Below are 12,500 nucleotides of genomic sequence, written 5' to 3'. Positions count from 1 at the left end.
CATGGTGAGCGTCAGCATGCATTAGTGAATGTCATTATATCATGGTGAGCGTCAGCATGCATTAGTGAATGTCATTATATCATGGTGAGCGTCAGCATGCATTAGTGAATGTCATTATATCATGGTGAGCGTCAGCATGCATTAGTGAATGTCATTATATCATGGTGAGCGTCAGCATGCATTAGTGAATGTCATTATATCATGGTGAGCGTCAGCATGCATTAGTGAATGTCATTATATCATGGTGAGCGTCAGCATGCATTAGTGAATGTCATTATATCATGGTGAGCGTCAGCATGCATTAGTGAATGTCATTATATCATGGTGAGCGTCAGCATGCATTAGTGAATGTCATTATATCATGGTGAGCGTCAGCATGCATTAGTGAATGTCATTATATCATGGTGAGCGTCAGCATGCATTAGTGAATGTCATTATATCATGGTGAGCGTCAGCATGCATTAGTGAATGTCATTATATCATGGTGAGCGTCAGCATGCATTAGTGAATGTCATTATATCATGGTGAGCGTCAGCATGCATTAGTGAATGTCATTATATCATGGTGAGCGTCAGCATGCATTAGTGAATGTCATTATATCATGGTGAGCGTCAGCATGCATTAGTGAATGTCATTATATCATGGTGAGCGTCAGCATGCATTAGTGAATGTCATTATATCATGGTGAGCGTCAGCATGCATTAGTGAATGTCATTATATCATGGTGAGCGTCAGCATGCATTAGTGAATGTCATTATATCATGGTGAGCGTCAGCATGCATTAGTGAATGTCATTATATCATGGTGAGCGTCAGCATGCATTAGTGAATGTCATTATATCATGGTGAGCGTCAGCATGCATTAGTGAATGTCATTATATCATGGTGAGCGTCAGCATGCATTAGTGAATGTCATTATATCATGGTGAGCGTCAGCATGCATTAGTGAATGTCATTATATCATGGTGAGCGTCAGCATGCATTAGTGAATGTCATTATATCATGGTGAGCGTCAGCATGCATTAGTGAATGTCATTATATCATGGTGAGCGTCAGCATGCATTAGTGAATGTCATTATATCATGGTGAGCGTCAGCATGCATTAGTGAATGTCATTATATCATGGTGAGCGTCAGCATGCATTAGTGAATGTCATTATATCATGGTGAGCGTCAGCATGCATTAGTGAATGTCATTATATCATGGTGAGCGTCAGCATGCATTAGTGAATGTCATTATATCATGGTGAGTTCCTGACACCACCTCGCTAACGCAGAAAACGGTGAACAAGTGTGAGGAATCATCATTATTGCTGTCATTATCATTATCATCTTTCTTACTATTGTTATCATCATTATTGTCATCTTTCCTATCTTTATCAAAGCTATTATCACTATCATTATTGCTATCATCATAGAAATTATGATGAGTATTAATGTTATCATTATCATCATAACTGGATTTTCATGTGTACAGGTACGAGTTGTACAACGTGGACGCGTGGCTTCTGGTAGTTATGGTTTTGGCGCTCGTCTCCTTCCTATCCTTCAAGTTGCTCATTGCAGTGTGCACTTGCCTCTGCTCTGCCAAGAAGCGCAAACAAGACTGATTTGCAATTGGGTACTATAAACAAACATTCCCTGCCTGCCAGTAGCAAGGCAAATTCCTCGTGAGAAGTAAATTTACATCTGTACATATAATAGCATAATAAAGCTCTCCTGTTACTTCATGCTTTACTGTAAGTACGATTAGTCAACCACAACTACGGTACGTATGGTGATGTGCCTCAGTTTACGGTGGAAGCACATGTTAAGCGTCACCTGTCATCGCCAACACAAGTACTCTCATTCACCGTTTCATCTCATTCTATTCGTTTAATGTAACTAGAATTCCTAGGGAATGCATATATATATATATATACATATATATATATATATATATATATATATATATATATATATATATATATATATATATATATATATATATCACTGGGAACAAATCACTTTCCTCTCTTCCTACTCGCACACGTCTTACATCCTTGTCAAAAACTATCCACTGCTTCTAGCAACTTACCTCCCACACCACGTACTCTTGATACCTTTCACAAAGCATCTCTATCAATCCAATCATATGCCTTCTCCAGATCCATAAATGCTACATACAAATCCATCTGTTTTTCTAAGTATTTCTCACATACATTCTTCAAAGCAAACACCTGATCCACACATCCTCTACCACTTCTGAAACCATACTGCTCTTCCCAGTCTGATGCTCTGTACATGCCTTTACCCTCTCAATCAATACCCTCCCATATAATTTACCAGGAATACTCAACAAACTTACACCTCTGTAATTCGAACACTCACCTTATTTCCTTTGCCTTTGCACAATGGCACTAAGCATGCCTTCCGCCAATCCTCAGGCACTTCACCTTGAACCGCACATACAATGAATATCCTTACCAACCAGTCAACAAAACAGTCACCCCCTGTTTTTTAATAAATTCCCAGCGAATATCGGTTTGCGGCATGGGTGCGTGATGTCTCCATGGTTGTTCGATTTGTTTATGGATGGGGTAGTTAGGGAGATGAATGCAAGAGTTTTGGAGAGAGGGTCACGTTTGCAGTCTGTTACTGCAGAAGCTGGTGACTGAGTTTAGTAAAGTGTGTGAAAGAAGAAAGCTGAGAGTGAATGTGAATAAGAGCAAGGTTATTAGGTTTAGTAGAGATGAGGGACAAGTTAACTGGGGGGTAGGTTTGAATGGAGAAAAACTGGAGGAAGTGAAGTGTTTTAGATATCTGGGAGTGGATTTAACGGCGGATGGAAACATGGAAGCGGAAGTGATTCATAGGGTGGAGGAGAGGGCGAAGGTTCTGGGAGCGTTGAAGAATGTGTAGAAGGGGAGAACGTTATCTCGGAGAGCAAAAATGGGTTGCGAGGCGTGTGCTATATATATGTAGGGTTGTGCGGAGGAGGGTGGATGTGTTGGAAATGAGATGGTTAAGGACAATATGTGGTGTGAGGAGGTTTGATTGAGTAATAAAAGGGTAAGAGAGATGTGTGGTAATAAAAAGAGTGTGATTGAGAGAGCATAAGAAGGTGTATTGAAATGGTTTGGTCACATGGAGAGAATGAGTGAGGAAAGATTGACGAAGAGGATATATGTGTCAGGGGTAGAGGAAACGAGAAGTGGGAGACCAAATTGGAGGTGGAAGGATGGAGTGAAAAAGATTTTAAGCGATCGGGGCCTGAACATACAGGAGGGTGATTTGGAACGATGTGATATACATGGGTCGACGTGCTGTCAGCGGATTGAACCAAGGCATGTGAAGTGTCTGGGGTAAACCATGGAAAGTTTTGTGGGGCCTGGATGTAGAAAGGGAGCTGTGGTTTCGGTGCATTATACCTGACAGCTAGAGATTGAGTGTGAACGAAAGTGGCCTTTGTTGTTTTTTTCTAGGGTTACCTTGCGCACGGTGGGGATGGGGGTGCCATTTCATGTGAGGCGAGGTGGCGGCAAGAATGGATGAAGGCAGCATGTATGAATATGTACATGTGTATACATGTATATGTCTGTGTATGTATATGTATGTATACGTTGAAATGTATAGGTATGTATATGTGCGTGTGTGTGCGTTTATGTATATACATGTGTATGTGGGTGGGGTGGGCCTTTCTTTCGTCTGTTTCCTTGTGTTACCTCGCTAACGCGGGAGACAGCGACAAAGTATAATGAAAAAAAAATACATATATATATATATATATATATATATATATATATATATATATATATATATATATATATATATATTTTCTAATATGTAGCATTTATGGATCTGGAGAAGGCATATGATAGAGTTGATAGAGATGCTCTGTGGAAGGTATTAAGAATATATGGTGTGGGAGGCAAGTTGTTAGAAGCAGTGAAAAGTTTTTATCGAGGATGTAAGGCATGTGTACGTGTAGGAAGAGAGGAAAGTGATTGGTTCTCAGTGAATGTAGGTTTGCGGCAGGGGTGTGTGATGTCTCCATGGTTGTTTAATTTGTTTATGGATGGGGTTGTTAGGGAGGTAAATGCAAGAGTTTTGGAAAAAGGGGCAAGTATGAAGTCTGTTGGGGATGAGAGAGCTTGGGAAGTGAGGCAGTTGTTGTTCGCTGATGATACAGCGCTGGTGGCGGATTCATGTGAGAAACTGCAGAAGCTGGTGACGGAGTTTGGTAAAGTGTGTGGAAGAAGAAAGTTAAGAGTAAATGTGAATAAGAGCAAGGTTATTAGGTACAGTAGGGTTGAGGGTCAAGTCAATTGGGAGGTGAGTTTGAATGGAGAAAAACTGGAGGAAGTGAAGTGTTTTAGATATCTGGGAGTGGATCTGTCAGCGGATGGAACCATGGAAGCGGAAGTGGATCATAGGGTGGGGGAGGGGGCGAAAATTTTGGGAGCCTTGAAAAATGTGTGGAAGTCGAGAACATTATCTCGGAAAGCAAAAATGGGTATGTTTGAAGGAATAGTGGTTCCAACAATGTTGTATGGTTGCGAGGCGTGGGCTATGGATAGAGTTGTGCGCAGGAGGATGGATGTGCTGGTAATGAGATGTTTGAGGACAATGTGTGGTGTGAGGTGGTTTGATCGAGTAAGTAACGTAAGGGTAAGAGAGATGTGTGGAAATAAAAAGAGCGTGGTTGAGAGAGCAGAAGAGGGTGTTTTGAAATGGTTTGGGCACATGGAGAGAATGAGTGAGGAAAGATTGACCAAGAGGATATATGTGTCGGAGGTGGAGGGAACGAGGAGAAGAGGGAGACCAAATTGGAGGTGGAAAGATGGAGTGAAAAGGATTTTGTGTGATCGGGGCCTGAACATGCAGGAGGGTGAAAGGAGGGCAAGAAATAGAGTGAATTGGAGCGATGTGGTATACAGGGGTTGACGTGCTGTCAGTGGATTGAATCAAGGCATGTGAAGCGTCCGGGGTAAACCATGGAAAGCTGTGTAGGTATGTATATTTGCGTGTGTGGACGTGTGTATGTACATGTGTATGGGGGGGGGGGTTGGGCCATTTCTTTCGTCTGTTTCCTTGCGCTACCTCGCAAACGCGGGAGACAGCGACAAAGTATAAAAAAAAAAAAAAAATATATATATATATATATATATATATATATATATATGTTTACCAAATGGCGTCCTAGCTTCGTCTCTTCGATGTATATCAACTGACTGTTATATTCCTCTCTTGTGTCTCCCATGATGATGTGATTATTACACGAAAGTGCACTTAGGAACTTTTCGTGTTTCATTTTCCCCGTGGACTCATAGGAATATATATATATATATATATATATATATATATATATATATATATATATATATATATATATATATATATATATATATGTGTGTGTGTGTGTGTGTGTGTGTGTGTGTTTTATACGTGATTGCTGTTTCCTGTGTTAGCGAGGTTGTGCCAGAAACAGACGAGGAAAGGCTGCACCCTTCACATCCATTCTCTAGCTATCATGTCCAATGCACCGAAACCGCAGCTCCCTATGCACAGCCATGTCCAACAGTCCTTTCCATGGTTTACCCCGGACGCTTCAAATGCCCTGGTTCAGTCTCTTGACAGCATCGTTCCAGTTCATTCTACCCTGTGCACGCCTTTCACGCTCCTGCATGTTCAGGTCCCGCTCACCGAAAATCTTTTTCACTCCGTCCCTCCATCTCTATTTTGGTGTCCCCGTTTTCCTCATTCCCCCCGATTCTGACACATATATCCTCTTTGTCAAACTTTCCTCACCCATTCTCTTTATATGTACAAACCATTTCAGTATGCCCTCTTCAGCTCTCTCAATCTCACTTTTTTCTCTTTACGCCTTCCATTGTTAACTCGATCAAACCACCTCAAACACTTCATTTCCAACACATCCACCTTCTTCAGCACAAATCTATGTGTAACCTATGCCTCGCATCCATGTAATATTGTTGGGACTACTATACGTTCAAACATATCCATATTTACACTCCCAGATAACGATCTTTGTTTCCGCACATTCTTCAGAGCTCCCAGATCCTTCGTTCCCTCACTCATTCAATGACTCTTCTATGGTTCCATTCGTTGCCATGTCCATTCTTAGTTATCTAAAACACTTCACTTCCACCTTTTTTTTTCTATTCAAACTCACATCCCAACTAACCTGTCCCTCAATCCTGCTAAACCTAATAGCCTTACTCTTATTTACATTTTCTCTCAACCTCCTCCTTTCACACACATTTCCAAACTGTTACAATCTTCTGCAGTTTCTCATTCGAGTTTACCACCAGTGCTTTCATCAGGAAATGATAACTGACTCACTGCCCAGGCCCTCTCACCCCATACAGATTGCATACCCTCTCCTTCTCAAAGACTCATCACCCTACCCATAAAAACTTAAACAACAATGGTATCATCATCACACACCCTTGCCACAGACCAGCCTTCACGTGTCTCCTATTTGCACACATGCCTTGCGCCTTTGATGAAAACTTCTCATTCAATCTATCAGCTTTCCTCCCACTCCGAATATTCTTTAGACTTTACACAAGGCATCTCTATCAACCCTATCATATGTTTTCTCCACATCCATAAATGCCACGTACAAATCCATCTGTTTCCCTAAGTATTACTCACACACATTCTTTAAAGCAAACACCTGATCCACATATAATCTGCCACTTCTAAAGCCAGACCGCTACTTCCCAGTCTGATGTTCTGAATATGTTTTCGCCCTCTCAAGTACTGCACTTCCATACAACTTAACAGGTACACTCAACAAACTTATTCCTCTGAAATTTGAACACTCACCTTTATCCCCCTTGTCTTTTTACAGTGGCACTATACATGCATTCCACTAATCCTCAGGCATCTCAACATGATCTATGAGTACATTGCAAATTCTAACGAAGTAACTAACCAACAACACAGTCACTCCTTTTCTTAATGAATTCGACTATAATACCATCCATTCCAGCCGCCTTGCCGCATATTATCTCACTTAAGGTTTTCACCAACTCTACTCTCCTCATTAACCACCTTCCATGACTCTCTCCCCTATCATCAAACACAATCAGGCCCTTCAAAATATTCACTTCATCTCCTCTTCACTTATCGCTGCCTGTCACTACATCACCTTTTGTCCCCTTACCGATGTTCTCATTAGTTCTCTTGTTTTTCGCACACTGTCATCCTTCTTCCAAAAATCTTATTTTTTTAGTTTATTGACACTTGCTCACCCCAACTCTCACCTGCCCTCTTTTTCAACCCCTGCACCTTCCTTTGAACCCCCTACCGCTTTCGATATCGTATCCCCAAATCTCTTGCACTCATTTCCTGTCAGTACCGCCCAAACACCTTTCTTTTCTCATTCACTAGTAACTTCTTCACCCTACCATTTACTGCCCTTTCTAATCTGCCCACCTCCCACCTTTCGCATGATGCATGCATCTCTCGCACATGTTAATACTGTTTACCTACATACCTCCCATTCCTCACCCACTCCTCTAGTTTCATCAACACATCTTTTGCCATTCTATACTCAATCCCTTTTGGTATTTCTTCATGCAAGTCTTTTTTCTAGGCTTACATACTTCATCGATATTGTTTCCTCATTTCCGAAATACTTTGCAAATTTTGACCCTCGCATCCACAAGACAGTGATCAGACATCCCACCAGCCGACCCTTTCAGTACATTTACATCTAGATATCTCACTTTTACACGTCGATCAATCAATATGTAATACAATAATGCCCGCTAACCATCTTGCCTACTCACATACGTACACTTGTGTATGTTTCTCTGTAACCAGGTATTCCTCATCACCAGTCCTTTTCCAGAACACAACTCATCAAGCAGTATACCATTTCCATTCATAACACTGAATACCCTATGCCAGCCAGATATACCCTCAACCGCCACATTACTCACCTTCGCATTCAAATCATCCATCACTAATACTTGGTCTCTTGAATCAAAATTGCAGACACACTCCTCTGCTGCTCGTAAACACTTGCCTCCCATAATTTTTCTTCTCATGATCACATGCATAAGCACTATATATATATGTATGTATGCGTATATCATCTATCTATCTATCTATCTATCTATCTATCTATACTTCCCATGCATTCCCCACGTGTCGTAGAAGGCGACTAAAGGGGACGGGAGCGGGGGGCCAGAAACCCTCCCCTCCTTGTATTTTAACTTTCTAAAAGGGAAAACATAAGAAGGAGTCACGCGAGGAGTGCTCATCCTCCTCGAAGGCTCAGATTGGGGTGTCTAAATGTGTGTGGATGTAACCAAGATGAGAAAAAAGGAGAGATAAGTAGTATGTTTGAGGAAAGGAACCTGGATGTTTTGGCTCTGAGTGAAACGAAGCTCAAGGGTAAAGGGGAAGAGTGGTTTGGGAATGTCTTGGGAGTAAAGTCAGGGGTTAGTGAGAGGAAAAGAGCAAGGGAAGGAGTAGCACTACTCCTGAATCAGAAGTTGTGGGAGTATGTGATAGAGTGTAAAAAAGTAAACTCTAGATTGATATGGGTAAAACTGAAAGTTGATGGAGAGAGATGGGTGATTATTGGTGCATATGCACCTGGGCATGAGAAGAAAGATCATGAGAGGCAAGTGTTTTGGGAGCAGCTGAATGAGTGTGTTAGTGGTTTTGATGCACAAGACCGGGTTATAGTGATGGGTGATTTGAATGCAAAGGTGAGTAATGTGGCAGTTGAGGGAATAATTGGTATACATGGAGTGTTCAGTGTTGTAAATGGAAATGGTGAAGAGCTTGTAGATTTATGTACTGAAAAAGGACTGGTGATTGGGAATACCTGGTTTAAAAAGCGAGATACACATAAGTATACGTATGTAAGTAGGAGAGATGGCCAGAGAGTGTTATTGGATTGCGTGTTAACTGATAGACGCACGAAAGAGAGACTTTTGGATGTTAATGTGCTGAGAGGTGCAACTGGAGGGATGGCTGATCATTATCTTGTGGAGGCGAAGGTGAAGATTTGTGGGGTTTTCAGAAAAGAAGAGAGAATGTTGGGGTGAAGAGAGTGGTGAGAGTAAGTGAGCTTGGGAAGGAGACTTGTGAGAGGAAGTACCAGGAGAGACTGAGTACAGAATGGAAAAAGGTGAGAACAAAGGAGGTAAGGGGAGTGGGGGAGGAATGGGATGTATTTAGGGAATCAGTGATGGATTGCGCAAAAGATGCTTGTGGCATGAGAAGCGTGGGAGGTGGGTTGATTAGAAAAGGTAGTGAGTGGTGGGATGAAGAAGTAAGATTGTTAGTGAAAGAGAAGAGAGAGGCATTTGGACGATTTCTGTAGGGATAAAATGCAAATGAGTGGGAGAGGTATAAAAGAAAGAGGCAGGAGGTCAAGAGAAAGGTGCAAGAGGTGAAAAGAGGGCAAATGAGAGTTGGGGTGAGAGAGTATCATTAAATTTCAGGGAGAATAAAAAGTTGTATTGGAAGGAGGTAGATAAGGTGCGTAAGACAAGGGAGCAAATGGGAACTTCAGTGGAGCGGGCTAATGGGGAGGTGATAACAAGTAGTGGTGATGTGAGAAGGAGATGGAGTGAGTATTTTGAAGGTTTGTTGAATGTGTTTGATGATAGAGTGGCAGATATAGGGTGTTTTGGTCGAGGTGGTGTGCAAATTGAGAGGGTTAGGGAAAATGATTTGGTAAATAGAGAGGAGGTGGTAAAAGCTTTACGGAAGATGAAAGCCGGCAAGGCAGCAGGTTTGGATGGTATTGCAGTGGAATTTATTAAAAAAGGGGGTGACTGTATTGTTGACTGGTTGGTAAGGTTATTTAATGTATGTATGATTCATGGTAAGGTGCCTGAGGATTGGCGGAATGCTTGCATAGTGCCATTGTACAAAGGCAAAGGGGATAAGAGTGAGTGCTCAAATTACAGAGGTATAAGTTTGTTGAGTATTCCTGGTAAATTATATGGGAGGGCATTGATTGTGAGGGTGAAGGCATGTACAAAGCATCAGATTGGGGAGGAGCAGTGTGGTTTCAGAAGTGGTAGAAAATGTGTGGATCAGGTGTTTGCTTTGAAGAATGTATGTGAGAAATACTTAGAAAAACAAATGGATTTGTATGTAGCATTTATGGATCTGGAGAAGGCATATTATAGAGTTGATAGATATGTCTGTGGAAGGTTTTAAGAATATATGGTGTGGAAGGCAACTTGTTAGAAGCAGTGAAAAGTTTTTATCGAGGATGTAAGGCATGTGTACGTGTAGAAAGAGAGGAAAGTGATTGGTTCTCAGTGAATGTAGGTTTGCGGCAGGGGTGTGTGATTTCTCCATGGTTGTTTAATTTGTTTATGGATGGGGTTGTTAAGGAGGTGAATGCAAGAGTTTTGGAAAGAGGGGCAAGTATGCAGTCTGTTGTGGATGAGAGAGCTTGGGAAGTGAGTCAGTTGTTGTTCGCTGATGATACAGCGCTGGTGGCTGATTCATGTGAGAAACTGCAGAAGCTGGTGACTGAGTTTGGTAAAGTGTGTGAAAGAAGAAAGTTAAGAGTAAATGTAAATGAGAGCAAGGTTATTAGGTACAGTAGGGTTGAGGGTCAAGTCAATTGGGAGGTAAGTTTGAATGGAGAAAAACTGGAGGAAGTAAAGTGTTTTAGATATCTAGGAGTGGATCTGGCAGCGGATGGAACCATGGAAGCGGAAGTGGATCATAGGGTGGGGGAGGGGGCGAAAATTCTGGGAGCCTTGAAGAATGTGTGGAAGTCGAGAACATTATCTCGGAAAGCAAAAATGGGTATGTTTGAAGGAATAGTGGTTCCAACAATGTTGTATGGTCGCGAGGCTATGGATAAGAGTTGTGCGCAGGAGGGTGGATGTGCTGGAAATGAGATATTTGAGGACAATGTGTGGTGTGAGGTGGTTTGATCGAGTAAGCAATGTAAGGGTAAGAGAGATGTGTGGAAATAAAAAGAGTGTGGTTGAGAGAGCAGAAGAGGGTGTTTTGAAATGGTTTGGTCACATGGAGAGAATGAGTGAGGAAAGATTGACCAAGAGGATATATGTGTCGGAGGTGGAGGGAACGAGAAGTGGGAGACCAAATTGGAGGTGGAAAGATGGAGTGAAAAAGATTTTGTGTGATCGGGGCCTGAACATGCAGGAGGGTGAAAGGAGGGCAAGGAATAGAGTGAATGGGATCGATGTGGTATACGGGGGTTGACGTGCTGTCAGTGGATTGAATTAGGGCATGTGAAGCGTCTGGGGTAAACCATGGAAAGCTGTGTAGGTATGTATATTTGCGTGTGTGGACGTATGTATATACATGCGTATGGGGGTGGTTTGGGCCATTTCTTTCGTCTGTTTCCTTGCGCTACCTCGCAAACGCGGGAGACAGCGACAAAGAAAAAAAAAAAAATATATATATATATATATATATATATATATATATATATATATATGTGTGTGTGTGTGTGTGTGTGTGTGTGTGTGTATATGATACCTTACCCACTAAAGGGCTTGATAAAGAAACTAACCATTTTGACAATTTATATGTGATGGAGCCTACTGAACTCACTATAGGTCTTGCTGGAAAATTCTGTTTATGTGTTTTGATAAGTCCATACATATATGGCAATGAAGGGGACAAAGATGACAAACTTTTGATAAGAAAAATGTTACTTTTCAACAACAACTTCATTTCTTTATTGAAGTAAGAATTAACTGCTTCTAAGGGATTTTTACTAAGTTTAGAATATGTTGTGTTGTCATTCAGATCATTTTAGATAAATAGTTACTTTTGTCTAGAATCACAACAGTGTTAGCCTTATCTGCTTTAGTAATATGTATATCCTTATCTATTTTTTAAGGTGTTAATAGCTCTTATGAATCTTTTGGGGCAATTAGCCTCCACTGGTTTTGACGAACTGGCATACACTAAACCCTTACAGATAGTAATATCATCATTACTTAAATTACTGTATTTTTCTAAATTACAAAAAGACTTTGTGACATCAACACAGCTGGCTTCTCTGTTAGAGCACACAAAACTTAAACCATAGCCTAATGCATACAAGGAATCTTTATCTAGTTGTTTATTAGACAGGTTTACCACAAAAGATGGGTTTGTGTTCTTGGTCCAGTCGCTGTTTTCAATAAGATGGTCCAACTTATGATTTAGTGACACTTGTGGCCTATTGCGTTCTTCCCTTAATTCATCATAGCAATAGTCCAACATCCGGTTCTTTGTCCCCTTCATTGCCATATATGTATGGACTTATCAAAACACATAAACAGAATTTTCCAGTAAGACCTATAGTGAGTTCAGTAGGCTCCATCACATATAAATTGTCAAAATGGTTCGTTTCTTTATTAAGCCCTTTAGTAGGTAAGGTATCAAATTCTAATATCATGAACAATGTAGATTTAGTCAACAAGCTAAACAATATCAATATTAATTTTGATTTCAAACTAGTTAGCTTTGATGTTTCCTCACTTTT

The 12,500-nt window shown here is 41.1% G+C and overlaps 2 protein-coding genes across 2 annotated transcripts in view; one reads left to right on the top strand and one right to left on the bottom strand.

Moving 5' to 3' along the window:
- LOC139753381 (UDP-glucosyltransferase 2-like) overlaps positions 1–1,723 on the top strand; it is a 30,118-nt gene extending 28,395 nt beyond the window's left edge. The window contains exon 11 of the mRNA XM_071669815.1: positions 1,476–1,723. Coding sequence (XP_071525916.1) covers positions 1,476–1,608 — 133 coding nt within the window. The 3' untranslated portion in view covers positions 1,609–1,723. The remainder of the gene's footprint in view (positions 1–1,475) is intronic.
- LOC139753403 (uncharacterized) overlaps positions 1–12,500 on the bottom strand; it is a 298,486-nt gene that overhangs the window by 222,196 nt on the left and 63,790 nt on the right. The window lies entirely within an intron of this gene.

This window comes from Panulirus ornatus, chromosome 2 (genome assembly GCF_036320965.1).
Source record: "Panulirus ornatus isolate Po-2019 chromosome 2, ASM3632096v1, whole genome shotgun sequence".
NCBI classification, from domain to species: Eukaryota; Metazoa; Arthropoda; class Malacostraca; order Decapoda; family Palinuridae; genus Panulirus; species Panulirus ornatus.
Note: the sequence above shows the minus strand (reverse complement) of the source record. Positions and strands in the feature narration are given on the sequence as shown.